Genomic DNA, 25060 nt, shown 5'->3' with positions numbered 1-25060 from the left:
ACACACTGTTTTGAATTGATATGTTGTTTATTATTTGTTGGAATACATTTTGTGTGAGCACCATTTTGGCCATTTTCGTACTTTGCAAAAATGTACTTGATAAAAACATTTGGAATATATATTTTTTTTCCTTTTGGAATCGATCTGGATGTTGAAGTGAATTGGTGTACGTTGAGTTTAGCATTCATAGAGACTACCTTCTTCTCTCTCTTACTTGTCTCTGTGTGCTGTACATGCACTGGAGCATGTCTATGCCCGCATGCATATATGCAGAGTACAGTGCAGTCAGCAGGATTCTGTTGCCTCCATTAATGTCATGATATGAGTATCACATGCCCTGCTCACTATATCATTAGGATTCCTTTCAATACATCCATTTAGTCTGACAGCAAAGGACTTTTTTAACCTACCAGATGTGTTATGAATCACAGCCTTAACATCATGACAGTGCTGTCAAAAATAAATAAAACTGAAGACTTTTATTCCTGAATGTAGGTTAAACAGCATTAGGCACGTCTCTGGGTTAGCACGCAGTACAGCACATCTGTGATAGCTTAGAAATTCATTACTAATGTCCTCAAAGCTGTTTCCTTAGTTCAGTGTCAGTCAGACAAACAGTTCATACATAAAAGACATAAACCATTGTAGTTTTGTCTAATTTTATTACCTGTAGAAATAAGTATGAGTGTGCTTGTCCTGCCATTGGCTGAGCACTACAAGACAGTAGTGTTCTACTGTCCAAGTTTCTTGGACATATTAAGCATGGTTCATGGTATCATTTAAAAGATAATATTTTTGCTTTCCTGTTCCATCAAAATGTGATGACTTTTGCCCACATCTAAAATGTCTTCTGATTAAGAATTATATTGACCAAAAATACCATGTTTTAACTCCTTCTCCCACCACCTCCAACTATCACGGAGTGAAACGCTCAGCTAGCTCAGAGACCCTCCTTGATACTCGGAAATAGGTCCTAGTACATGATTTATGATTCATGTTGACCTCTCTCTCTCTCTCTCCCTCTCTCTCCCTCTCTCTCTCTCTCTCTCTCTCTCTCTCTCTCTCTATATATATATATATATATATATATATATATATATAGAGAGAGAGAGAGAGAGAGAGAGAGAGAGAGATTTTTTCTGCAAAATTAAGTTTACAGTTTCTATTTATTTATAGAATTTAACATAATGGAAAAAAATGAAATATTAAATGAGCCGTATCTTTTGCATAGACCACATTTCAGGTTTCATTTTTCCCCAATATAATAAATTCAGCAAATAAACAGTAAATGTGTTTGAGAATGTGTAGAAGTGTGTTTTCTGCAGTGTATTTACTCATTTTTTTACTTAGAAAATCAACTAGACATATAAATGATGTCCTCTTCATTTTCTAAGTATAAAAATAAGTAAATACACTCGGGGTGCCCACACTTTTGCATATGACTGTAAGCCGCTAAATTATGCAGCGGATATTATAACATCCAAAAAGTCTATTTTATACAATTTACAAAGTATTCTGTCTTGTATTACAGAAAAACTGCTACAAATCTTGTTAAAAGATCAATTTTAGTTGTAACTATTAAAACTGTTGATGCTACAGAAAAGAATTGAAAAGGTTTTATAATCAGCTGCCATTTAAACTATGTATGATTGCAAATTTCCGCATGCATTTTGTAATAAATCACCATTTAAGTTGATGACACAATGACAAAGTACTTCTTAATTAAATGTATACTTTTGCTGTGATGGTGTATCAGTGGTCAGACACTGCATTTAATAAAAATACAGCAACAAAGCAATATAATTATTAGAATTAAACACACAGTGGCATCCACAAATACTGGCATCCCTGGTACACATGAGCAAAATGTGCTTTAAAAAACATTCTTTATTGCTTTTCTTTTTGATTTTTTTTAAAAAAAAACCCACATCTTATCAGGAAAGAAATATTTTTGTCAAAACTGTGATCTTAAATCATGTAATACTTTGTGCAGTCCTGCTGGAAGATCCAACGACAGTCGAATGTACGTGTCCTGGCTGAGGCAGTCAGGTCTTGACTTAATATCTGCTGGTACTGGTCCATGACACCAAGTATCCGAGCACATTTCAACTGTTCATTTACTTTCTTATAGCCATTTCCTGATTTGTGTAGCTCAACAACCTTTTGGCACATATCATTTCTGTATTCTCTGGTTGGCCTGTTTGTCACCACATATTTATATCCTATAAATTAAATGGTCTTAGCTGACCACTTGTCAGCTATGAAACATTAGTGTTTCTAATCACTCAAGTGAACTTTCAGACATAAAATATGAATGGAATATACTTTAGTTAGATTTCACTCCTAAGAATAGTGGTGCAAACAATTGTGTCCCATATAAAATGATTTGTTTCATGATGAGATTCAAGTCTTTTCTTTCAAACACTGTATAATGGTTAATATTTCTTACTATTTTTAATAAAAGATCATAAGGATAAGCAATACAGAATGTTTTTTTACAGCTCGTTTTGCTCATGTTTACCTGGGTGTCAATATTTGTGAAGGCCAATATTTATATATATACAGTGGAGTCCAAATGCCTGAGACCACTTTGAAAATCTGGTATGTAAACCTTCAAAGGTTCTATTTTTTACCCAATATCATTTATAATAAACATCTCTGTATTAAATTAGTAAGAAACGCAAAATCAAAGCATTTTCACCGGTGGTCTCAGACTTTAATGCACTGGAATTGACACTGGAAACATAGTTTCTTTAGCTGCCAACTGAGAGTTTACAACGCAAAGTTATAAACATGCCCACATTTAGCTGAATCTAACAGCAAGGATGCTCATAGACACCAGCCAGATCTCCCAACAAAATCAAAATTGTTACCGTTCTGGTGACATACAGTCCCGACAAACAGCTAAATGTCCACACACACAATAGATCCAGGACAGCTTCATTCTCAGTTCTACGCTGCAGCCCCAGACTGACTCTGTGAGAGTTTCTTTTGTGCTCTGTACAACTTAATTCGCAGACTGGGCAGGTCATAGAGCTCTTCCAAGTGAAAGCGGGTTTGAAATCTGTCCACAAAGCTGTTCTCAGGGTCCAGCCTGAACCTCATCGCCCACAGGATCACAGTGTCCTGCGAGCACAGGTGTTCAAACGTCTCCATCAGTTCATCGAGGTAAGGATGAGCGTACACCACATCAGCTGCCATGATGTAGTCGTAGTGACAGGAGGCGCGAGGGAAGCGCTCTTCCAGCTGCTGCCCCCAGCTGAGCTCCGTCACCTGGGGCTCATAGCGACAGCACCCCCTGGTGTTACGGCTAACGTTGTACCGCAGGTTACCCAGAACATCGGGCAGATCCGTGGACGTCACCTTTGCACCTGCAGGTTATAAATTGCACACTGACTCACAGATATGACAAATGATATCACTGCAGCATGAGATCAGTGCATGAATGGTCAAAGCACACCAAGATTCAATTATGCTCACCTAGAAGGCTGCATACTATAGTGACAAGGCCAGTTCCAGCTCCGATCTCGATGACGTTCTTGTCCATAAGGTTGTACTTTTCCCGATGAGTGTCAAGGAAATGACACAAAACCATGGCCTTGTTCAGAAAAATATTAGGGTGATTCTTCAGTTATGGACACATTTTATTGTATATTCGGACAGTAACACTATTTTTGTAATTTTGCCTCTGTGCACCACCACAATTAATTTGAAATCAAGCAGTCAAGATGTGATTGAAATGTAGACTTTTAGCTTTAATTCAAGGAGCTTAACAAAAATAGGATATTGCATTAATCATTTAGGAATTACAGCCATTTTTACATAGTTCCTCCAAGAAACTAAGGTGGATGATCACAGAATTCTTTCTATGGTGAAGAAAAACCCCTTCACAACATCTAGTCAAGTCAAGGACAATCTAGAGGAGGTTGGTGTATCGTTGTTAAAATCTACAATCAACAGACGCTTTCATGGATGTAAATACAGAGGGTGTAACCTCAAGATGAAACCACTCAGGAGGAAAAGAAGGACTTATGATCCGAAGCATACCACATCACCTATCAAACATGGTGGAGGCAGTCTTATAGGATGGGCGTGTGTGGTTGTCAATGGAACTGAGTCATTGGTGTTTATTGCTGATGTGACTGTTAATAGAAACAGCAGGATGAATTCTGAAGTGTGTAGAGCTGTAAGTTCTGCTCAGATTTAGTCAAATGCTAGAAAACTGATAGGACAGCACTTCACATTACAAAACATACCGCAAAAGCAACCTAAGCGCTTTTTAAGGCAAAGAGTTGGAATGTTCTTAAATGGCAGTCACTGACCTCAACCCAATTGAGCATGCTTGTCACTTACTGAAGAGAAAAATGGAGGCAGAAAGACCCACAAACAAGCAGCAACTGAAGGCGGCTGCAATAAAGACCTGGCAAAGAATCTCAAGGGAGGAACTCAGCATTTGGTGATGTCCATGGGTTGCAGACTTCAGGCAGTCATTGACTGCAAAGGATCTGCATCCAAGTATTAAAAATAATCCCAGTATTTATAATTATGTTAGTTTGTCCAGTTACGTTTGAGCCTGTGAAAATGGAGGGACTGTGTAAAAAATGGCTGTCATTCATAAATGGTTAATGCAATAGTCTATTTTTATTAAACCTCTTGAATTAAAACTGAGAGTCTACACATCAGTCACATCTTGACTGCTTCATTTCAAATCCATTGTGATGGTGTACAGAGGCAAAATTACAACTGCAACATACAAAACAACAAAACAACAAATTTTCTCTGTCCAAATACTTATAGACCTGACTGTATGTCACAACCAACTGACATTTCTTACTATTTGGAGAAAGTGATGGACAAGCACTGAACTTGCTAACTCAAATGTAAAATGCATATGTAAAAAAAGTTAAGTGGGGTGTTTTCTGAGCTAATATTCTCAAATATTGTTGTATCTGGTGATGACACAATGTGAATACTCAACTTAAATCTTCAAACTACATTTCTAGCCATCAAACACACGTTGTGTACTTCCCTTCACTTCTCATTTCCATTGTAACGAGTGTTGGGTATAGTTCAAAATTTTCCAGTATTGATACCCACATGGCCCCCATTAAGAGGGTCAAAAGGGAAAAGGTTTCAGGGGCCATGCCACTGAGGGGGATGGGGGGAGGGTGTCAAAACTAGTGTTTCAATCAGCAAGAACAACAGTTGAAGAAAATATTTTTTCCTAAACATTAAATTAAACTCCTTAGACCCATTATATGAACCAACTTCTGTGTTTTTATAAACTATAGCAAAAACTATTTTCTAAAAATTCATAATGCTATTAATAATTGTGAGGTGCTAGAAGTGGATCTTTTTACTGACAGTAAGAGATTACAGACAAATCAAGAACATCTGACATTCACCTGATGTTCTGACATTCACAACATGCATACAGAATGTACTTTAGACAGCCAATCAGCAGTCTGGATTTTAGAATAAATGCTTATTGGCTCACAGATGCTGATAAGACCAAATGCTTAATTACGGATAGTGGATACTGAACGATACAGAGTTTTCAGTACTACATAGTATTGAAATAATAATAATTGTTGGTAAAAGTACTAATTTGACACCCATCCTTAATTGTAACCACATAAAAACTGTTCAGTTGTTGGAGTAAATCATATTGCTCAAAAATCTTGTGATGGCAGTGACCAGTCATTCTAGTTATTGTGGGGAAAACACAAAGCAGAAATTTCTGTACTTTATTATAGAGAAGCGAGAACATCTGCACATTCAATGAATTTCTTCACACTTTCCCACACACATAAGGTCATTAATGAGAAACAATAGAAAGGGACAAAAGACCTGCTTTTCAAAAAAAAATGTTTTTTTTAATTAATTTTTTTTCTTAACAACAAATCAGATGTTTGAATAGTCTTGTGACCAAAATGAGACTTACTGAAGGCCACAGCACAGCACCGTAACAGTCAGTTGACTCCTTGATTTTAATCTCCAGGTCAGCGAAAGTGTATCCCTCCCACGCCTCAGTCTTGATCAGGGACGGGCGGAAATGCCTCTTCATAATAGCTGTGGCCAGCTCAGCATCTGGAGCAACATCTGTAGCAGTGAACAGTGGGAATATGACAGACTTTGTCTGAATTTGAACAAAAGTTAAAAAGGCCTCATAAAGCACAGCCACAACGTTGGTTCTACACTCATTGTCCATTTCATCAGCTCCACTTACCTTATAGAAGCACTCTGTAGTTCTAAAATTACAGACTGTAGTCCATCTGTTTCTCTGCATGCCTTGTTCGCCCTCTTTTACCCTGTTCTTCAATAATCACCACAAAGCAGGTACTATTTCGGTGGTGGATGATCCTCTGACGCTATTGTGGTGGTGGTGTGTTAGTGTATGTTGTGCTGGTTCGAGTGGATCAGACACAGCAGTGCTGATGGAGTTTTAAAACACTAAGTCCACTCACTGTCCACTCTATTAGACACTTCTACCTTGTTAGTCAATGTGAAGTCAGAAACAGAAGCTCATCTGTTGCTGTACAGTTTGTGTTGGTCATCCTCTAGTCCTTCATCAGTGGTCACAGGACACTGCCCACAGGATGCTGCTGGCTGGTTATTTTTGTTTGGTGGACTATTCTCAGTTCAGCAGTGACACTGAGGTGTTTAAAAACTCCAGCAGCACTGCTGTCTGATCCACTCAGACCAGCACAACACACACTAACACACCACCACCACGTCAGTGTTACTGCAGTGCTGAGAATGATCCACCACCCAGATAGTACCTGCTCTGTGAGGGTCCATGGGGGTCCTGACCACTGGAGAACAGGGTAAAAGGGGGCTAACAAAGTATGCAGAGAAACAGATGGACTACAGTCTGTAACTGTAGAACTATAAAGTGCCCCTATATAGTAAGTGGAGCTGATAAAATGGACAATGAGTGTAGAAACAAGGAAGTGATTTTAATGTTATGGTTGATTGGTGTATACTCTGTGTGCACTGCCCAAAAGTTGGCATATCTGTCCTTTTAGGCTTCTTTTAAAATGTAATGTTTGATGTAATGTTTGAGGACATATGAACTTTATTGACATATTCAGAAATGTAATGGTTGACTGTTACTTTGTAAGATAAAATACCTGAAAATGTTTTGTTAACATAAAACGCTTATTATATATTTTGCATTGACACTCAGCTTAATGTTCCTCAAAATATCTTCCTCTGTATGAAGTGCAGGTTTGACCTAAATAATGATTCAACATTTATCGTTTCCAAAGCGTTGCACATACTGAACTTGGTTTGGCCCAAAGGTGGTTTAAAGACTTGAAAGGTTTAAGTGCTGATGATCACAGCAAGGAGTAAAAATGAGAGAAAAGGTAGCACTTTCACAAACATTGTCACACACGTAATAATTTATCACGTTCCTTCAACCATAAATCATAAAGGAGCATATCCAAACGCTGCGCTGACAACTGGAATACTTGGCGTGCTGCTACTGTTGTTATGTTCTATTATTACACAGTGATGACTGAGCTTCTTCAGGCAATGACAGCTGCGGGATTATATAAGCAGTAAGACAGAGGCTCTATAATATGTGTACTGTTATTACAGCTTCACTTCCTTCATTAAGGCCATTGAAAAGGTTGAGAAAGCTTTTCCATGCAGACTCTAGACCTTGAATACACATTTGTCTGAAGTTTGCAGTTGTTTTTGTCAGGGTCTCTCTAAGACTGTGTTTTCATCACTGAATGATCAATATTGTCCCATTGGTGTTATTTTGGTAAAATAAAGAGTATACTCAGGAACAATAAAGCATATTTTGCATATATTCACAACTTTGGTGAGATCATTTAGTCTGTTTACTGTCTTAAATACTGCAAAGCACATTTCAGTCTTCAGCCAGAAGAGAGCTGCTAATTATCTTATCTGATTAAACACCATACAGCATTGAGTGTTTCCTTAGTCAACATCACGGCAAAGAAAGAAATGGCTCTTTTGTCACCCACCCTTAGCTTCAGTCTCCTTTGCAGGGTCCTGTTCCATGGCTGGACGCAAACTGTATGTTTTGGGATGAAGGTAGCTGGGGCTCAAAATGGAGTCTCCACTCTCTCCGTCCAGACTAGAGTGACAGACTTCCAATAAGGTGGAGTTTCAGATGACTAGGGACAGCCAGAGAAATAGGGCCAACCAGATACTGAAGGCCAGAAATACAACCTGATTGCTATGTCAATCATCTCATGCACACACACTCACACACCTGCTGTGTTAAAAGTATCACAGACATGATCTAGATTGATCTCCACAGATAGAAACCTTAGAACTGAATCCTAGATCGGGTTAAGAAAACAATAACTCCCGGGGTGAGATACAGACAACGTTAAATCTTCAGGCCTGGAGTGGATGGGATATTATGGCCTTAGATGGTCCTGCTCCATGTAGGTTTTTAATAGACCTCTCTGCAGGCTCAGTGGACTCACTATGTAGAGGGGTGGTCTGCTTTGTAACTTAGGTGTGCATGACTTGTCTTAATATATCTAAGCCATTGAACTGATGTTGAAAGGTCCACAATGATGAATTATGCAAAATTCATTCTCAGATAAAGGTTAACAGCATGATTGAAATGTGTTTGTGCGGTGCAGAATCATAGCCATGATACTGTTGGGCCACAACAATAAAAAGTAGAGCTGCAGCTGAAAACTGATTAAATCAATAATTAAAAAGAGGTAACACATCTCGTTATGGCTTTGAGCCATCTAACATTACATAACCCAGCTGGAAAGGGAACGTCTGTGACCAAATCTTAAGTTGGCTATGAAATCTTGAGTGGTTGGTAGGTCATTGCTATGGAAAGCCAGGGCTGCTAATGTCTCAGATAGCCAGCATATATCGGTCTGCTGGCTTGATAAGGTCGACACCCCGATAACTGTTTGCCACAGCTGGTCCACCGTCAGACCACCCAGATTACTGTCCTGCATACGTGCTCCAACTAGTTTTTAATCTCCTCAAACAGATTTTAAATGCACAGACTTTTATTTTAGAAAATACACTAAGACAAATATTACAAACAACTAAGACAAATGTCTAATATTAAATTATTTTTTAGAATTATTTTATAGAAAATGTAAAATTATTTAAACTAATTTACAAAATATAACTAAAGAAAGGAGAGAAGAAAAAATAAGTAAATAGGACTGTGAGTGTGAATTTAGCGATTGAATAATGGAATTTTGTCTGATACTCTGCTTAACTACAGGTGGGCAACTTGGAAACACTGCGCAAAACACAAGTGGACCACCAGCTCTGCCATCAGCAGGCCAACAATGGCCCACTATCCTTTTGCTATCAGGGATGTTGTTAGGCTGTTGCTATGGTGACCCAGGTGGTTAATAAAGTGCTGCTAGGCAGTGGCTATATTATCCCAGGTGGTTGCTAAGGTGTTTCTAGGGCATTGCTATGGAATGCCAGAGGTTGCTATGGTGTCCCAGGTGGTTCTAAGGTGTTGCTCGGCAGTTGCTATGTTATCCCTGGCGGTTGCTAGGGTGTTGCTAGGGCATTACTATAGTATTCCAGGTGGCTGTTAAAGTCTTGGCCTTTGCTGTTATCCCAGGTGGTTGCTATGGTGTTACAAGGCTGTTGCTTTATCCTAGGCGGTTGCTAAGGTGTTGCAAATCCATTTCTATAGAATCCCAGTTGTTTGCTAAGGTGTTGCTAAGCTGTTGCTATGGTACCCAGTGGGTTGTAAAGGTGCTGCTAGCTTATTGCTACGGTATCCCAGGTGATTGCTAAGTTGTTCCTAGACCACTGCCATGTTATCCCAGGTGGTTTTGAAGGTATTGCTAGGCCAATCTGTCAAGCCAACTTGATTAAAACACAAAGGTAGCATAGACAGTTTAAAGAAGGAAGTAAGTGGTACAACTATCAGGGAGTTATACAGTCTTATGCAAAAGTTTGGGTACCCTGGTCCAATTTTATGCTTTAATTCTATGTGTTAATAAAAACATAAAACATGACAAATTGTGAAGCATAATTAGTAGAAAAATGCCATATTCAAGTTTGTTCCATGTAAAGGATGTGTTAACTTATTTTCAATTACAAAATCAACAAAACATCAAATTTGACCAGGGGTCATTAGAGGGAAATAAATTGTTCCTTTATTGTTTTCGCACCTTTCACACTGAGTGAAACAGCATTTTAATGATCAAAGCAAGAGAACTGTGCCCTTGATAAAAGTCCTTTTTGTGGAAACACTATTTGAAAGAGGTAGGTGCAAAAAGAGAAATAATGCTTGCGTATGAAACATTACATATAACGTTAAAGATTTAAACATTAATAGTGACAAGCTAATAACTTAGTTTATGGCCTTTTTTCGTGACTGATTGAAATCATAATCAATTATGGAAATTATTTACAGCTCTGATAAAAAAGTAATGTAACACTCAGAAACTCTCCACTTTTTTTAACCACAATGGTGAGAGTGAATTTGTCCAATCACTGCTATACAATTATTCTTTTAGCAATAGGGAGCTATTGCTATAGTTTTTATACAAAATTGTAGAAAAATACACAATTTGACAGCGCACACAAATAATACACAACTAATATAACAGTGTAAATAAATTATATACAAAATAATCATTTGTGTAATTTATTGTAATTTAAAGTGAAAATTTGGCAAAAAAGCTAATTTCCCCTTAGTCCACATGCAGTTTATCAGCCAAGACATGTTTGGTGTCTGAACTTTGCTTCTTTAGTTTTGAACTAGAGCTGTGGAGCTAATGTAGCTAACAAGTAATAGAAACTTATACCCCACCAATTAGCATTGTGCAAACTGAATGTCATGCCAAAGTCTTGCTTATGTGGTTTCTGACACAGCCATCTTGTATTTTGTCCATGTACATAGATAACAGTATGTCATCCAGCGTCAGAAACCAGAAGCTTCCATTACTCATTAGCTTTTTTTCTTAGCCTTGTAGCTCCAGTGCAAAACTGAAGACACCAAACACATTTTGGATGACTAACTACATTTGGCACAAGAGGAACCAACTGATTTTTTGACAAACTATCACTTTAAAGCTAAAATTCATTTCACATCATAGGTTACTGTCCTCTTTTGCTTCTTAGACATACATAAATATTATTTTTAAATTTCATCTTTATAAGCTTTTCTTGGCCTTTCCCCTCCCACCTCGTCCTCCTCTTTTCCCTCTCCCTCTCGTCTTCCCCTCAAACACAGAGCGTGCGGTGACCATGGCAGCTCCATAGCTGTTCTCACGTTCATCCTCTGAGCTCGAGCTGCTGCTGACGGACTCCACCTTTGAGGGTTTGCTAGGTTGTTTCCCCTCCAGAACAGGCTGCTCATCTTTTATCTTGTCTTCCAGGATGTCGGCGTAGACGTCTGAGCCAATAAAACCTCCTCCAAATGCTCCTGCAGGTGTAATGTCTGTGTCTCCCTCTTGTGCTTTCTCGTTCTTTCCCCTCTTGACCGGGGACACTTGTTTTTCATCTTCGTCGTTTTCCTCTTCTTTGCTCTCTCCTTCGCGCTCTTTCCTCTTGAGGCAGGTGACGGCTCTGCGCAGGCGCTGGCTGCGGATGGCCTGCTTCTCCTGCTGCTCCAAACGGAAGAAGGAGTCGATGCGCAGCTGCGTCTGCAGACAAAAAGCCATGCGATCATTGCAAAATGAGACAAAATGGCTCTATACTGTTCACTGGTACTTGTGAAGTATTAAGATTTGCAGTGCTGATTCAAGATCAGCTTCCTCTTTTCCCTTTGTTGATAATGTTCAGAAGGGCTAGGCAACACAGACAAAGACGTATTACAATATTTTTTAGCTCATCGGATATTGATAATAGCATGCATGCATTTTCTAATGCTCAATTTTAGGTCCAGATGGTATTATGAGAGAGAAAAGGGCTTATTCTGGTATAATATACAAAATGATTATCAAAATAGAATAAAATTAGTATAATAAGTGCAGTATAACAGATAAAGTGTGTTGGGAAATTAATATTCATAAAGCTACTGTTAGTAAGCATTTATTCTCTTGTTAGAATTTATATTAGAATAAATACAAATGATATTAATACAATAAGCAGTGTTTTATGTATGTTACTGTGTTTGTACATTTTTACACTTCTTCTCATGGCAGCCTGATATTATTTATAATTATCATCCAATACCTGGTTTCGCTCAATCAGTGCTTCATTCGGTTAAATCAGGTTTGCTGCTGATGAAATTTGACAAATCTATCTGATGACTGAAGGCAATCTGGAATCGAAACCTTTTTCTAACTAGCTCACAAAAAAATCCACTTTTTTTAAAACAAGAAATTACTTTTTTAATATATTACATCATTTTTTTTAACTGTTATATGTTTTTACTAGCAAAAACTGTTATAGCTCAGATAAACAGTTTTAAACAGTATGCTTAGGTGCCTAAGTTCTGTGTTTATATACTGTGTGTATATAGGGGTAAGTCAAAAAAAATGTAAATAAAAATGTAAAAAACTGTATTGCTGGTTTGTGTATAAGTGAATGCCAGACTTTTACTCCAATCCTGTCTAGTGAGTTAAAGCTGGGCATTGCCACCGAGTAAGCAGCCACTGTTCATCCTGAAACAACAGTAGCGAAATATTTTCAACCTGCTTTACCTGTTGAGTGTTGAGCTGTTTGAGCACCGGCTGCAGTGTCTCTTCTGTCTTCTTGCTGTTCCAACCAAAACGGCTAAAACAAAACTTAGACCTAGTTAAGAAACATTTTTACAATCTTGAAACTCATTAACTGATTTCCTCACATATACATGCACTTAATATACTGAGAACCATGACTAGTCTTATAGACAGCATGTAATCACTGCCACATATCCCAGCAAGGTTGTATTTGAAGGATATTCTTTGATTAGATGGAGCTGCAGGCGGCCCCAACTAAAGGAGCCCTCTGATTGGTCGACAGCTGGCTGGAGATAGGCCTGGGCGACAGCAGGGTTGGGGAACCCAGCATGTATTGTCAAGTTTCTCAGCTTTTTCTTGACTTTGGTGTCCTTAGGATTAGTGACCAGCTTCTTGTTCTTTTGAGCCTCACTCCACCATTCACTGCGGCAGCCAGAAGACACAGAGCGTTACTGCTGATCCACAATACCTTGTCTATTAAGTAATCAAAATGGAAGCTCAACCACTGTTTTCTAGTTGTGTTTGCATAGCTAGATCAGAATCAGAGCCTTTTGTTATTCACTAAGTACAAAGTGAATAAGGAGTTTCTCTTGATGCAGGTGTCCAAATTTTAATTGCAGTCAGAACAAAACATTTAATTGCCCTTTTTATTTATTTATTTATTACTTCATTTAAAAAAGACCATTACTGTTTACACTGCATCACCAATTCCAATAGAAACAGTGCAAAATGACCTATGATAATACCTTGATACATTAACTTACATTAAAAGGTAAGATAATTTTTGCTTCCACTGAAAAGTTGCTTTTTAGAGATACAAGGTTTTGTTCCAATCGTGATGACATCGAGGTGAATCAAAGTGTCCTACCTGAACTCAGTGAGTGGTTCCAGTCCAGACCCAGGGAACTCATTGAGTATCTCCATGCCTGTAACGTATCCAACCCCTGGAATCCCCTCAGTATAATCACTGCCCAGCAGATATGCCAAGTTGATCATCTTGGTCCTGTCTAGTCCTAAGGAAGATAATGACATACTTAAAATCAAACAAAGTCATTCACATTACAATGCTCTATACTACAGTACCTTTAATAAATATTCCAATATTATATTGGCCACTTTCCCATCATATAAGAACAAATACACACAAATACAATTGAAGTTGCTGGCACTGTCTGAAGTTCAGAAGTCTAACAGTTAATTCTCACCCAGCTGGTTCTGAATGTCCACATACTGGTAATGCTCCACATATTTGTTATTGCTGAAGAAGTTTTTATAGACGTGTCGTCCTCCGAACAGCCAGATGTCACTGTCATCAGTGATTGTGCCATGAGTCTGGTCGGTTCGGTCCAGAGCTGCACACTGAGCTTCAGCTTCCATAGGTGCTACCAGGAAGGGCACACCAAACAACCGCAACAGCTCCTGCACCGAGAAAACAGGACGTGTTACACCACTGGCTCTGCTGTGAATCCTAATACAAACTTTCTCCTGAATCAATGTTTTGGCACATGAAAATTTTGGAAGTTAAACTATTTCTATTTATTTGTGTCAATACTTTATGAACCATTTTTATGTTAATGAGTATTAGAAATAGAGGTTAAAAAATATTGTTTCCTGCACCGGCCATCACAGACACATTCAAACAGCAAAAGCAATGTGTAATAGGCAGTATCCCACACCCATGTTCTTGGTTCTCAGTTATTCAAAATACTGTTCTGTTGAAAGCACCGACATTTCAAGTACTTTTTCATTAACATTTTCAATCCAAAGCTTTTGACTGGTGCCATCACATGTTAGGGATTACTATTGTTTGTTTGAGCTCAAGCTGTGTGTCGTCAGGTGGGAATGTCTAAGTAATCAACAGCTAGAAAGCAAGATCAGCAAGCCAATCAGCGAATTTGGCCACTTTAGGCTTGTACTTTAATAGTTGATTACAATGAACAAAAAAGACAATTAAACTGTTAATCACAAATACACACAGATCAAGCATAACATTATGACCACCTTCTTGTTTCTACGCTCATTGTCCATTTTATCAGGTGCACTTTGTAGTTCTACAATTACAGACTGTAGTCCATCTGTTTCTCTGCATACTTTTACCTTGTTCTTCAGTGGTCAGGACCCCCATGGACCCTCACAGAGCAGGTACTATTTGGGTGGTGGATCATTCTCACTGATGGGGTGGTGTGTTAGTGTGTGTTGCACTGGTCTGAGTGGATCAGACACAGCAGTGCTGCTGGAGTTTTTAAACACCTCAGTGTCACTGCTGAACTGCGAATAGTCCACCAAGCTAAAATATCCAGCCAACAGTTTCCTGTGACCACTGAAGAAGGACTAGAGGATGACCAACACAAACTGTGCAGCAGCAGATGAGCTATCGTCTCTGACTTTACATCTACAAGGTGGACTGACAAGGTAGGAGTGTCTAATAGAGTGGACAGTGAGTGGACGCAGTGTTTAAAAACTCCAGCGGCACTGCTGTGTCTGACCAGCACAACACACACTAACACACTACCACCACGTCAGTGTTACTGCAGTGTTGAGAATGATCCACCACCCAAATAGTACCTGCTCTGTGAGGGTCCATGGGGGTCCTGACCACTGAAGAACAGGGTAAAAGGGGGTTAACAAAGTATGCAGAGAAACAGATGGACTACAGTCTGTAATTGTAGAACTACAGAGTGCACCTATATATGTAAGTGGTGCTGATAAAATGGACGATGAGTGTAGAAACAAGGAGGTGGTCATAATGTTATGCCTGATCAGTGTAAATGACAATTCACCTAAGAAAGCACAAAAAAGGTCCATCTTTTTCAAGCTCAGCACAATCCAGAGAAAAAGTTTTACAGAGAAGCCTTGTTAAATCCTCAAACTGAGAATCATGTAAAAGTGGGAACAAAGTAAAAAATATCCATGATTGGTCTCCTACCAAAAATATATGGCTCTGGCTATCATCTTTCATGACAGTCTATTCTAAAATATCTCTACTTGGCAGCTATGCTAATGTCAGCAGCCTACGATATCAGGCGAGAGCAGTAAACAAGTCTTTGAGTTTCCAAACTCACACCCATTGTGGCCATCAGACCCCCTCCAAACCCCAACCACAAACAACCACAGACACATGCTAGAGGGCCGATATCAGCCATCAACACCAGTGGAAATAAAAACCTTGATTGAGGGCCACTAGAGAAACCAAAATAGCTATGTGGTCATTCACAGGAACATAATGAATGATAACACACTGAGAGAATAAACCAGAACAGAAGAAACAACATCAGTCAACAATGAAAATTTGCTGAAGTCGGCTTTAAGTTGTATGATATACAATGATGTAAAAAGAAATTTGCAACTTCTTGACTTTCTTCTTTTCGTTCTTTTTTTGTTTCAGATCTTTAAGCAAAATTTAGGACAAAGACAACCTGAGTTAAGACAAAAATGTAATTATTGTTTACAGCACTGTATACACTGAGACAGTAAGATGTATGCAAACTTTCAGATTTTATGTGTTTGTGTAAATTTAAAAACTTTCAGGTGTAAATACAAAATGGATACATTTTTTCGTTATGCAAAGCTGCATAAACATACCAAAGTTCTATTGTGTTTTTATTGCAATCATCTGCCTTGACATGGCTGACATTCGCTAACCAAGTGAGTTCACTGTCCTCACCTGGCTCTCCTGGCACATCTGTCCTGTAACTGTAGCAGCACTGCGCTGCTGTTGCTGCTGCTGCTCTTGTAGACTGCTCTGCTCCGCCTGCAAATCTCTCTCCAACTGCTCCAGCTCCTCCTGCAGGACACATACACAAGTCAGTGGCAATGCTGACTAGCATTTTCACAGTTAACAGTTAATTCCATAATGATACTTTCCAGCCAATCTAGTAAATTCACTTTGGCGCTACATGTGAGATAATTTCATCTGTACCGTCAAAGCAGCCTGTTAAAAAACACAATTTATCATGAAGCTCTTCTTAGTATAATTATCAGATGCTCTGTGTACAAGTGGGCGGAGTGTCTGAGACTAGGTCTGGATACTGTATAAGAATTTTTCAGCCAGCCATTGTGATACAGCATGACATGGTTACTAATCTAAACCCAGAACTATCCGTACCCTGTGAACATAATAGTTTTTAGGAGGTAGTTTCAATTCTTATGCAATGCTAGTGTTAACAGCAAACAAGCAACAATAGCAACAAAGTAGGAGCTTGACTGACAGTCAGTGTGCAATATGTCTAGTGCAATATTTCTAATATTTCAACCATACATACCCAGCCCGGCATGCTTGGTAGCCCAGCAGGACAGTTCACTTGGCAGTGGGAATGATGACTAAATGCATGATTATGAGTTTGTAACTGTACTGCCCTGTCCAGTGAAAAAACACCTCTTTACATATTGCTACCCTTAAAAAGGACAAACGTATGCAGAAAAGCTAAAAACAGTAGAAGCAACCCGTACAATTTTGTCCATACCTTTGTCCAAGTCTTCTGAATAAGCCAACATTGCACATCAAACATGCAAAGCTGACCAACAACATTTGGAGTAAGGGGAAAACTGTTAAACCTATTACTTTAAATAGCTTAAATGTAATGGTAAATGTACCGTGTCAATGTTGTCCCATTCACTGGAAGCAGGGACAGCTGTGGCTTCCTGAGAGGACTCAGTTTCTTGCTTCTCCATTTCAGTCTGGTTTAGGGATAAGTGGAGACTTGTGTCACTTGAATCTGCCTCCTCATTACATGTTTCCACCCCCTCTTCTGACTTATTCACATCTAGCTGTGTGGTCTGACTTGTCAACAGTTCATCGACTCTGGTTACCGAATCATTTAATTCGGACACCTCCTCCCCTTCTGAGACCTCGATGAAATCCTCTGTCAGTACAAAAGACAAAACGTTTTAAGTTAGATACAGACACAAAAAAGCATTACAGACAAATAAAATACATAATATTTAGTCCATATAATAAATAGACTGTGTGTACTCAGAAAAAAAGCAAGCATGAACAGTGTAGGCTTTCTTACCCTCAGAGCTGCTGTCTTCCTCTTCACTCTTTACTGTAATTTGCCCTTTTCTTTCCTCTCTCTGCTTTTCAATGTGAAAGTCTGAAGGCACCTGGTCAGTACCAGTTTCCAAGCTTCCTTTCTGGAGAAAAACCTTTTCAGGTAAGTCACTTTCTTCAAGTATTTCTTCTTGACCATGGAGTGAAGCATGGTGGTGGGTCTTAGGTTTAATTTCCTCATCTGACTCATCTGAGGAAGGAAAAACTGTTCTTCGGGCATCTGCTAGACTGCTTTTCTTCTCGTCTTGCCTGCATTCTTCTCCTTCAGTGAGCACAGCAGATCTGAAAGCCTTGCTCCTCATTCCAACCACCTTTTCCATTTCCTCCCCCTCAGAGCTGGTTGAGTGATCCTGCTGCTCCATGTGGTTCGTGCCACTTTCTCCCAAGGATCTCTGAATGGCCAGCAAAGTTTGTGGAGAAACTCCACCTCCATGTTCTTCCTGAGCTTCAGATAAGACACTTATTTTACTTTCCTCTCCATCCTCATCTTCAGAGCTGGTGATGATGACATACTTCCTCTGAGGAGTTTGATCCTTTTTAGATGCTGTGTCATCCTCCATCATGGCTCTTTGAATGGCTTCTAAAGTGCGAGGAGACACACCCCCATTCTCATCTTGAGAACTTGTCATTCTGATTCCTTGGACTGATTTCTTGGAGACACCTTCATCTTCATCAGAGCTGGTGTCCATCATGGCTGCCTGAATGGCCTGAAGTGTTCGTGGAGAAGGGGGCGCTCCATCCGAGGACTGTTTCTCCACAGAAAGAGTTGGCTTTGGGGTTGTAGATGATGATGAAGAAGAAGAAGAAGGGTCATTTCCCTCTAGGATATCATCTGATACTGGCCGCCAAAGGGGCTCAGGCCGTCCTTTGGGCCTTCCTCTTCTTGACCACGGCCCACTAGACCAAGGAGTGGCAGCTGGTTGGCTTTCAGGAGCCTTTACAGTCTTTTGGGGCCCTGTAAATGTACAGCAAACTTTTTTTTACTAAATATTTTAGATTGTTTCCTTTGCAGATGATAGTTTGCCTAAATAAGTTTTATTTTTAATTTTGGAGAAAAATATAAAATGTAAAAATAAAACAAGTAAGACCTTTTAAGCTCCCGTTCTAAGTCACATGAATACCCAAATTAAGTTTCATCAAAGCACAATGTTTCATTAGGTTTTGAATGTTTTTCCATGTTTCAGGGGAAAATCACAAGCTGCTGATCTGGGACCAGGATTTTGTGACCCAAAATACTCCTAATTGAGAGCCAGAAAATCCTATTTTTATCCCAGAACTGTGACTGTTGTCAGTCACCTGATTTGCTGCACCATCACAAACTCTGAAAGAGATACAAAGCTATGCCTCCTTTACACAAGCACTTTCCCTACAACTTATAACTGTACAGCAAATAAAAATCTTTAATATTAACCTGCTGACATGGATATGAGTGTTTAAAAACTACTTTCCTGTTCTTTTCACACTGATGCATATGTTTTTTATGGACATATTTAGTTGAGTTGAGAAATTGAGCTTTAATTAAATAATATTTTGCATCTGCTTCAATAAAATAACCATCAGTGCATATTGAATATAAACAATGAGGCTGTATATCTGATGTCTGAACGTTCAGTAACACTATTATGAAAATGCATTGCTTTCTGTAGTCTATGAAACATTGTACTGATTACTAATTGGCCACCAGATGTCACTGTGGGGCGATGATCTCTCAAAGATCTCTTGTTCACTACAACAGTTCCAGCAAAGCTTCAGTGCAAAACTAAAGAACCAAAGTTCAGACATTAAACATGTCTTGGCTGATTGACTATATCTGAGGTAAGAGGAAAACTGTTTCAGTTGGATTTTCCACAAACAATCACTTTAATGGATACTCTCACACAACAGTGCTCTGACCTTTGATGAGAACGTAGTGCGAGGAGTCCTCAGAGATGAGCCGGCGGGCCTCAATACTGTGTTCTCCTCCTTGGCTGTACTGCTCCTCCACGGTTCCACAGCTCCTCTGGCTCATCTCCTTCTCCACTCCCTCCAGACGCTGGTTCAAGTTATTCCTCTGCAGCAGCCCTGCCAGCTGGTATTGAGAGAAGTCCCCTGATCTCTGCAAGGAGACCGCAGTTACCCTCAAACACTGGAGACCATTCAAAAGTTTGAAACTTCCCACACTTGCCATTATCAATATATATACACACACAATATATGCAATATTCCAAACTGGACATCAAGCGGTAATTTTAGAAGCTTTGTTCAATAGTTAAAGCTAAACTATGAAAGTTTTGGGGATTTGGAGACCTCTCTGGTAGAAATCTGTAATTGCATGCAACATTGTACATGTTTTTAGTCAAAACTTGGTGAAGGACGTATCTTCAGAAGATGTACTATTATCATCAAAACTTAATCGAGCTGGACCTTCTTTTTGAGCCTGTGCATGCAGCATTAATACATACAGACACATGGCATGGTCTGAAAAACTCTTGGCAAATCTGACCACCTCTATCTATTTCAAGCTTTGCAGCAGTGGTCACCAACCCTGGTTCAGGAGATCTTCCTTCCTGTGGAATCTAGTTCCAATCGCAATCTGGTACCCCTGTTCCAACTAATTAAATTCTTCAGAAGTTCTTGATTGGTTGGATCAGATGCAGTAGTGTTAGGTAAAGGGAGGGGCAGCATGTTTGATGCAGATTGGAGCTAAACTCTGCAGGAAAGTAGATCTCCAGAAGAGGGTTGGTACCAAATACCATATTTCAGCCTGACTCAATTATGATACTTCTTTCAATTTTAACAAAGAATCTTGCATAGTGCAGCTTTAGGAATATATTTCTTTTTCATAACAAAAATAACTAAGATATAAATAACACTGTAAATGTTTTATTAATTAATTTATGTATTTATTTAATATACTGTAACATATAGACCTATATGTATAAAAATTCTTATTATTTTTTTTTAACAGCCTCACACAAATGATCTGAATCCTATGAGTACTAGTACCATGTTAGAATAATTTTACAGATTTATCAATAATCAAATATTTAAAATATCTGAATGACTGTGAAAGGGAAAGTGCACTAAAGTATAACTGCTGTAACGGTCAATAGGTCATTGTATCTGCATGTCTGCTGTACCTCTGGAGGTGTGTGGTACAATGTACGTCTTCTCTTGGTAAACTCCTTCATCTCTTTCAAGATCTCATGTTTGATCTCCGGTGATAAGAGGGAAAACTCCTCAGAGTTTATGTCAACGGAATTGGGATTGTCACAGAACTCCTCCTTTCGAAGGCATTTATATTGAAACATAAACAATAAGAAAAAGCAGGATAACATAATCCTGAATTGATTTAAACTTGGTGCATTTCATCCATCAGACTGGGTTTCACTGCTTAATCTCACCTGAAATCTGAGATAAGCTTCTGGCATCTCATCCCCATCTCTGTTCTCTTCTTCATCAGAGCTAAGATAGGGTTTGTTGAAAGTAATGGTTATGGTCAAAATGCACTAAGTAATTTTTTTTAAAAACTGACTCTACAGTGTGTTGTTTTCTTACCTACTCCTCTCTTCCTCCTCTACAGGAGGCAGTGCTGGCAAAACGTACATGTCATCCTCCGCATCTCTTTGAACTGAGGAGATACTAGGAACTGTCTCTTGACTGAAAAAACCAAAAACATGTAGCTGTCTGATGCATTCTTTTACTGTATTTTATCAACAGTTGTAATATAGACATTTGTACTGCGTCCTAACCTGCGGTCCCCCAGTGCAGCTTTGATGGCCTGCCTCTTCAGGAAGGTCCTGAGGAGTTTCTCATTGGTCTGCTTTGATTCATGAGCCATCTCCTCCTTCCTCTGTCTCCTGATGGCCTGAGGTACAACCATTTTCATTTCTACTCCAATACAACACCTTTAGCACTGCCATCCGTTCAAAAATGGATCTCCATGGAACTCTTCTAGAAATTAAAAAGTATCAAGGCTATGGACAAAAAGTTAAAAAGCCAACCAGGGAGAGTAAATATTGATCAAATGTTTGTATTCAAAAGCATATTTTTTATTTGTTGTTTTATTTGGTGTGACTGATAAAGGCCTACAAAAATGTGTTGAAGTGGCTTTTCACCTCCTGGCCACTGGCAATAAACAACCAAACTGGGCTGCCCAAAAAAACTGGCTGAAAACATTTGATATGACCCACTAGAAAGCTGGGTGGGTGGGAGGAGGTGATATTATTGGTTAATATTACTTTTCCTCATCTGCTGGTGCACAGTCTCGTAATCAAAATTCAGATAGGCGCTTTATAGGTGAACAAAAAACATTACATTTTGATGGAAACAAGAATTTTGTCTTACCAATGATATATGATGAATTTGTGCTTTACATGAAAAGAAACATCAACTAACAAGGTTAAAAAAGAGGTTGATTTTGATTTCATGTTGATTTAAACACCTGATTTGTAACCCTACCTACCTTCTTTACTGGTATACTGTTTTGTATTCTGGTCCTCAGCCCAGCACAAACCCTATCAAGTCAAAAAGTTTGGCAAATTTTGCAACTGAGGCTTTTTATTTCTAGAAGAGTGCCAAGGAAAAGCATTGTTCTACTTTTTGTACCCCCATTCATTTTCATTAAACACCTGATGCCCCACTTAGTAGCACGCTCTACTCTCAAATACAGTAATGTGTCTCTGTGTATCTTCCATGCTTGCAGCCTTTACTCACCAGGGTCTGCTTCTTAAGCAGTGGTGCATCTCCATCATACACAAAGATGGGCCTGATGCGGAAAAAGAGCAACTTGCACAGGCGGTGAAACAGTGTGAGAAGGTGGGCATTCTGGACACTGTTACCATCCCGATCCCGGACCCCCTTTACTGCCTGGTTGAGCCAGATACTGATATCTGTGAATCCAGACGTCAAGGATGGCAAAGACACACCATTGAACAGCACATGCCACACACGTTTTAGAAAAGCAGCTTGGGTTCACAGGTCCTATGGGATATGGGATCATATATATTTTTCTGTTTTTAACACTAAGTGACTACTGGAATCCATTAATGACTGCCTCAGCATTCCTGTTGTTATCAGTATCCAAACTAAAAACAATACAATAGACCTGCTGAGACCTACTAGACAAGCTAGTTGTTTTGGAAATGCTCTCAGTAATCTTATTCTTACAAAGCCTGCCCGCCAACCTTCACACTCTGAATTAGGGACGTAAGGAGTGGTCAGGGGTGGCCAGTGCAACCCTCCCAAGAAACATTGTCACCCGTTAATACCATTATCCTTGTTATATTGCTTAAGAAAGCAGCTAACATTGGCTTTCTACATTAGGAAAACATTTGAGAACACCTAAGCAAACCTACATCGGTGCATTACAGTATTTTTGTTACACACTGTGCTTTATGTGGATTAATGTAACATTTTAACAGTATTTAGGAGAGAGCACAAAATGACAGAAAAAACATGCTATTTTTTCACATAACTGGATAAATTCACTCATTTTTTTTTCAGAGTGAAACTGTATTTAAAAATGCTGTTTATCAGTTAATAATGCTATTATTTTGTTAATATTCATAGAATTATGACCACAGTAATTATTTTGCCCAGTGTACTTCAGCAGTCCTGCTCTGTCTGCTACATTATATAATAAGTAAACCTAAACAATGGTAAGATGAGGTGACTATCACACCTTTTTTTCCCTGGAAGTTTGCCACCCCAACAAAATCGCTGCGTCTAACTGGGCCACCCCTTTAGAAAGGTTCTAGCTATGTCTCCGCTCTAAATTTACCATAGACAAAATTCAGAACCCTCTAATGTTCAATAACCAAAATGGTATCTAAAGTCCTGATTTGTAGCTACAGCTCTGATAGCTCTTTGTGTGGAGAACTGCTTTTAATTCTTAGCTCTGAAAGCAAGCAAAACAACTCGTTACAGTACTAGGGCATTTACACAGCTCCTCCTGCTGTAAACGATATTGCAAATGTAATAGCTAAATATTGTAAAACAGAAGCTGAAATGGACGGTTGTTCACTTACACAGGCGTACATGGTAAACGCAATTGATTTAGTTGTAGGTACTTGCACAGCTGCAGCTTTCAAATACACTGATCAGCCATAACATTAAAACCACCTCCTTGTTTCTACACTTACTGTCCATTTTATCAGCTCCACTTACCATACAGATGTGCTTTGTAGTTCTACAATTACAGACTGTAGTTCATCTGTTTCTCTGCATACTTTGTTAGACCCTTTTACCCTTCAATGATCAGGAGCAGATCAGACACAGCAGTGCTGCTGAAGCACCTCAGTGTCACTGCTGGACTGAGAATAGTCCACCAACCAAAGATATTCTGCCAGCAGAGTCCTGTGGGCAGCATCCTGTGACCACTGATGAAGGACTGGAGGATGACCAACACAAACTGTGCAACAGCAGATGAGCTATCTTCTCTGACTTTACATCTACAAGGTGGACCAACAAGGTAGGAGTGTCTAATAGAGTGGACAGGGAGTGGACACAGTGTTTAAAAACTCCAGCAGCACTGCTGTGTCTGATCCACTTGTACCAGCACAACACACACTAACACACCACCACCACGTCAGTGCTGAGAATGATCCACCACTCAAATAGTACCTGCTCTGTGGTGGTCCTGACCTTTGAAGAACAGGGTGAAAGGGGGCTATCAAAGTGTGCAGAGAAAAAGATCAGTCTGTAATTGTAGAACTACTAAGTGCACCTATATGGTAAGCGGAGCTGATGAAATGGACAGTGAGTGTAGAAACAACGAGGTGTTTTTAAAGTAATGGCTCATCAGTGAACAACATGAGGCAGAAGGACAGAATCAAGAGTGTAACTTAGAGTAGAAAGGATACCGACTGCTAGGATCTTCCCCTCGAGTGTTTCAGGGTTGATGGGCTTCCCTGTGCTCTCCAGCAGTTTCCATAACCCGTGAACTCCCATTGCACTCCTCTCATAGGTCTCAGACACCTACAACGGGGAGAGGCAACGTGAAAGGAGCTCTTTGCTACGGCTGAAACTCAAGTGGATCCCTATCGGACCCCCTAGTGCACTATCTGAGTGTAGAATCCATGGTTTTGTGCCCTCTGTAAACCTAGTGCCCTAGTTAGGGAGTACAGAGCCCTCTGAGACACAACAATAACCAGCCGAAGAGCCCACACAGCTACTATCGTGTCTCTCTTGGATTTACTGCCTTCACAGGGCAAATAAACCTCTATGCGGTGCCACTGTACGGAGCTATATATTTTGCCGCAACTGCAACTCTTATAGACTAATAACAAACTTTTCACCGGCGAATCTAACTAACTAGCACAATGCTCTTCCGTTTCTAGCAGCGTTCGCGTAACGTTACTTGGAAATGTCT

General features: G+C 39.4%; 2 protein-coding genes across 2 annotated transcripts; both read right to left on the bottom strand.

Moving 5' to 3' along the window:
- Nucleotides 1–1323: 1323 nt before the first annotated feature.
- Nucleotides 1324–8246, bottom strand: mettl21e (methyltransferase like 21e). The gene is made up of 4 exons (XM_036557134.1): nucleotides 8001–8246; nucleotides 5945–6102; nucleotides 3481–3598; nucleotides 1324–3371 (listed from the first exon to the last, which is right to left on the bottom strand). Exons 1-4 carry the CDS (start codon nucleotides 8035–8037, stop codon nucleotides 2953–2955), a joined length of 732 nt encoding a protein of 243 aa, XP_036413027.1. The 5' UTR covers nucleotides 8038–8246; the 3' UTR covers nucleotides 1324–2952.
- Nucleotides 8247–10137: 1891 nt separating this feature from the next.
- Nucleotides 10138–25057, bottom strand: ercc5 (excision repair cross-complementation group 5). The gene is made up of 15 exons (XM_036557130.1): nucleotides 24552–25057; nucleotides 22405–22580; nucleotides 21441–21556; nucleotides 21247–21348; nucleotides 21093–21153; nucleotides 20829–20972; nucleotides 19603–19804; nucleotides 17672–18664; nucleotides 17253–17521; nucleotides 16324–16443; nucleotides 13865–14078; nucleotides 13528–13672; nucleotides 12882–13082; nucleotides 12642–12726; nucleotides 10138–11639 (listed from the first exon to the last, which is right to left on the bottom strand). Exons 1-15 carry the CDS (start codon nucleotides 24637–24639, stop codon nucleotides 11148–11150), a joined length of 3408 nt encoding a protein of 1135 aa, XP_036413023.1. The 5' UTR covers nucleotides 24640–25057; the 3' UTR covers nucleotides 10138–11147.
- Between the last annotated feature and the right edge of the window lie 3 nt (nucleotides 25058–25060).

This window comes from Colossoma macropomum, unplaced genomic scaffold, assembly GCF_904425465.1.
Source record: "Colossoma macropomum unplaced genomic scaffold, Colossoma_macropomum, whole genome shotgun sequence".
Classification (NCBI taxonomy): domain Eukaryota; kingdom Metazoa; phylum Chordata; class Actinopteri; order Characiformes; family Serrasalmidae; genus Colossoma; species Colossoma macropomum.
This window is presented reverse-complemented; position numbering and strand designations above follow the sequence as displayed.

Excerpts from the sequence above, each read along its gene's own strand:
- ercc5 (XM_036557130.1), bottom strand. The coding sequence starts at position 24,639 with ATGGGAGTTCACGGGTTATGGAAACTGCTGGAGAGCACAGGGAAGCCC. Across the intron at positions 22,581-24,551 it reads GGGGAAGATCCTAGCAGTCG|ATATCAGTATCTGGCTCAAC; the intron begins GTATCCTTTCTA and ends CTGGATTCACAG. Across the intron at positions 11,640-12,641 it reads AACAGCTCAACACTCAACAG|ACGCAGCTGCGCATCGACTC; the intron begins GTAAAGCAGGTT and ends TTTTGTCTGCAG.
- mettl21e (XM_036557134.1), bottom strand. The coding sequence starts at position 8,037 with ATGGAACAGGACCCTGCAAAGGAGACTGAAGCTAAGG. Across the intron at positions 3,599-5,944 it reads GTGCTGTGCTGTGGCCTTCA|GCCATGGTTTTGTGTCATTT; the intron begins GTAAGTCTCATT and ends TTTCTGAACAAG. Across the intron at positions 3,372-3,480 it reads TATAGTATGCAGCCTTCTAG|GTGCAAAGGTGACGTCCACG; the intron begins GTGAGCATAATT and ends TATAACCTGCAG.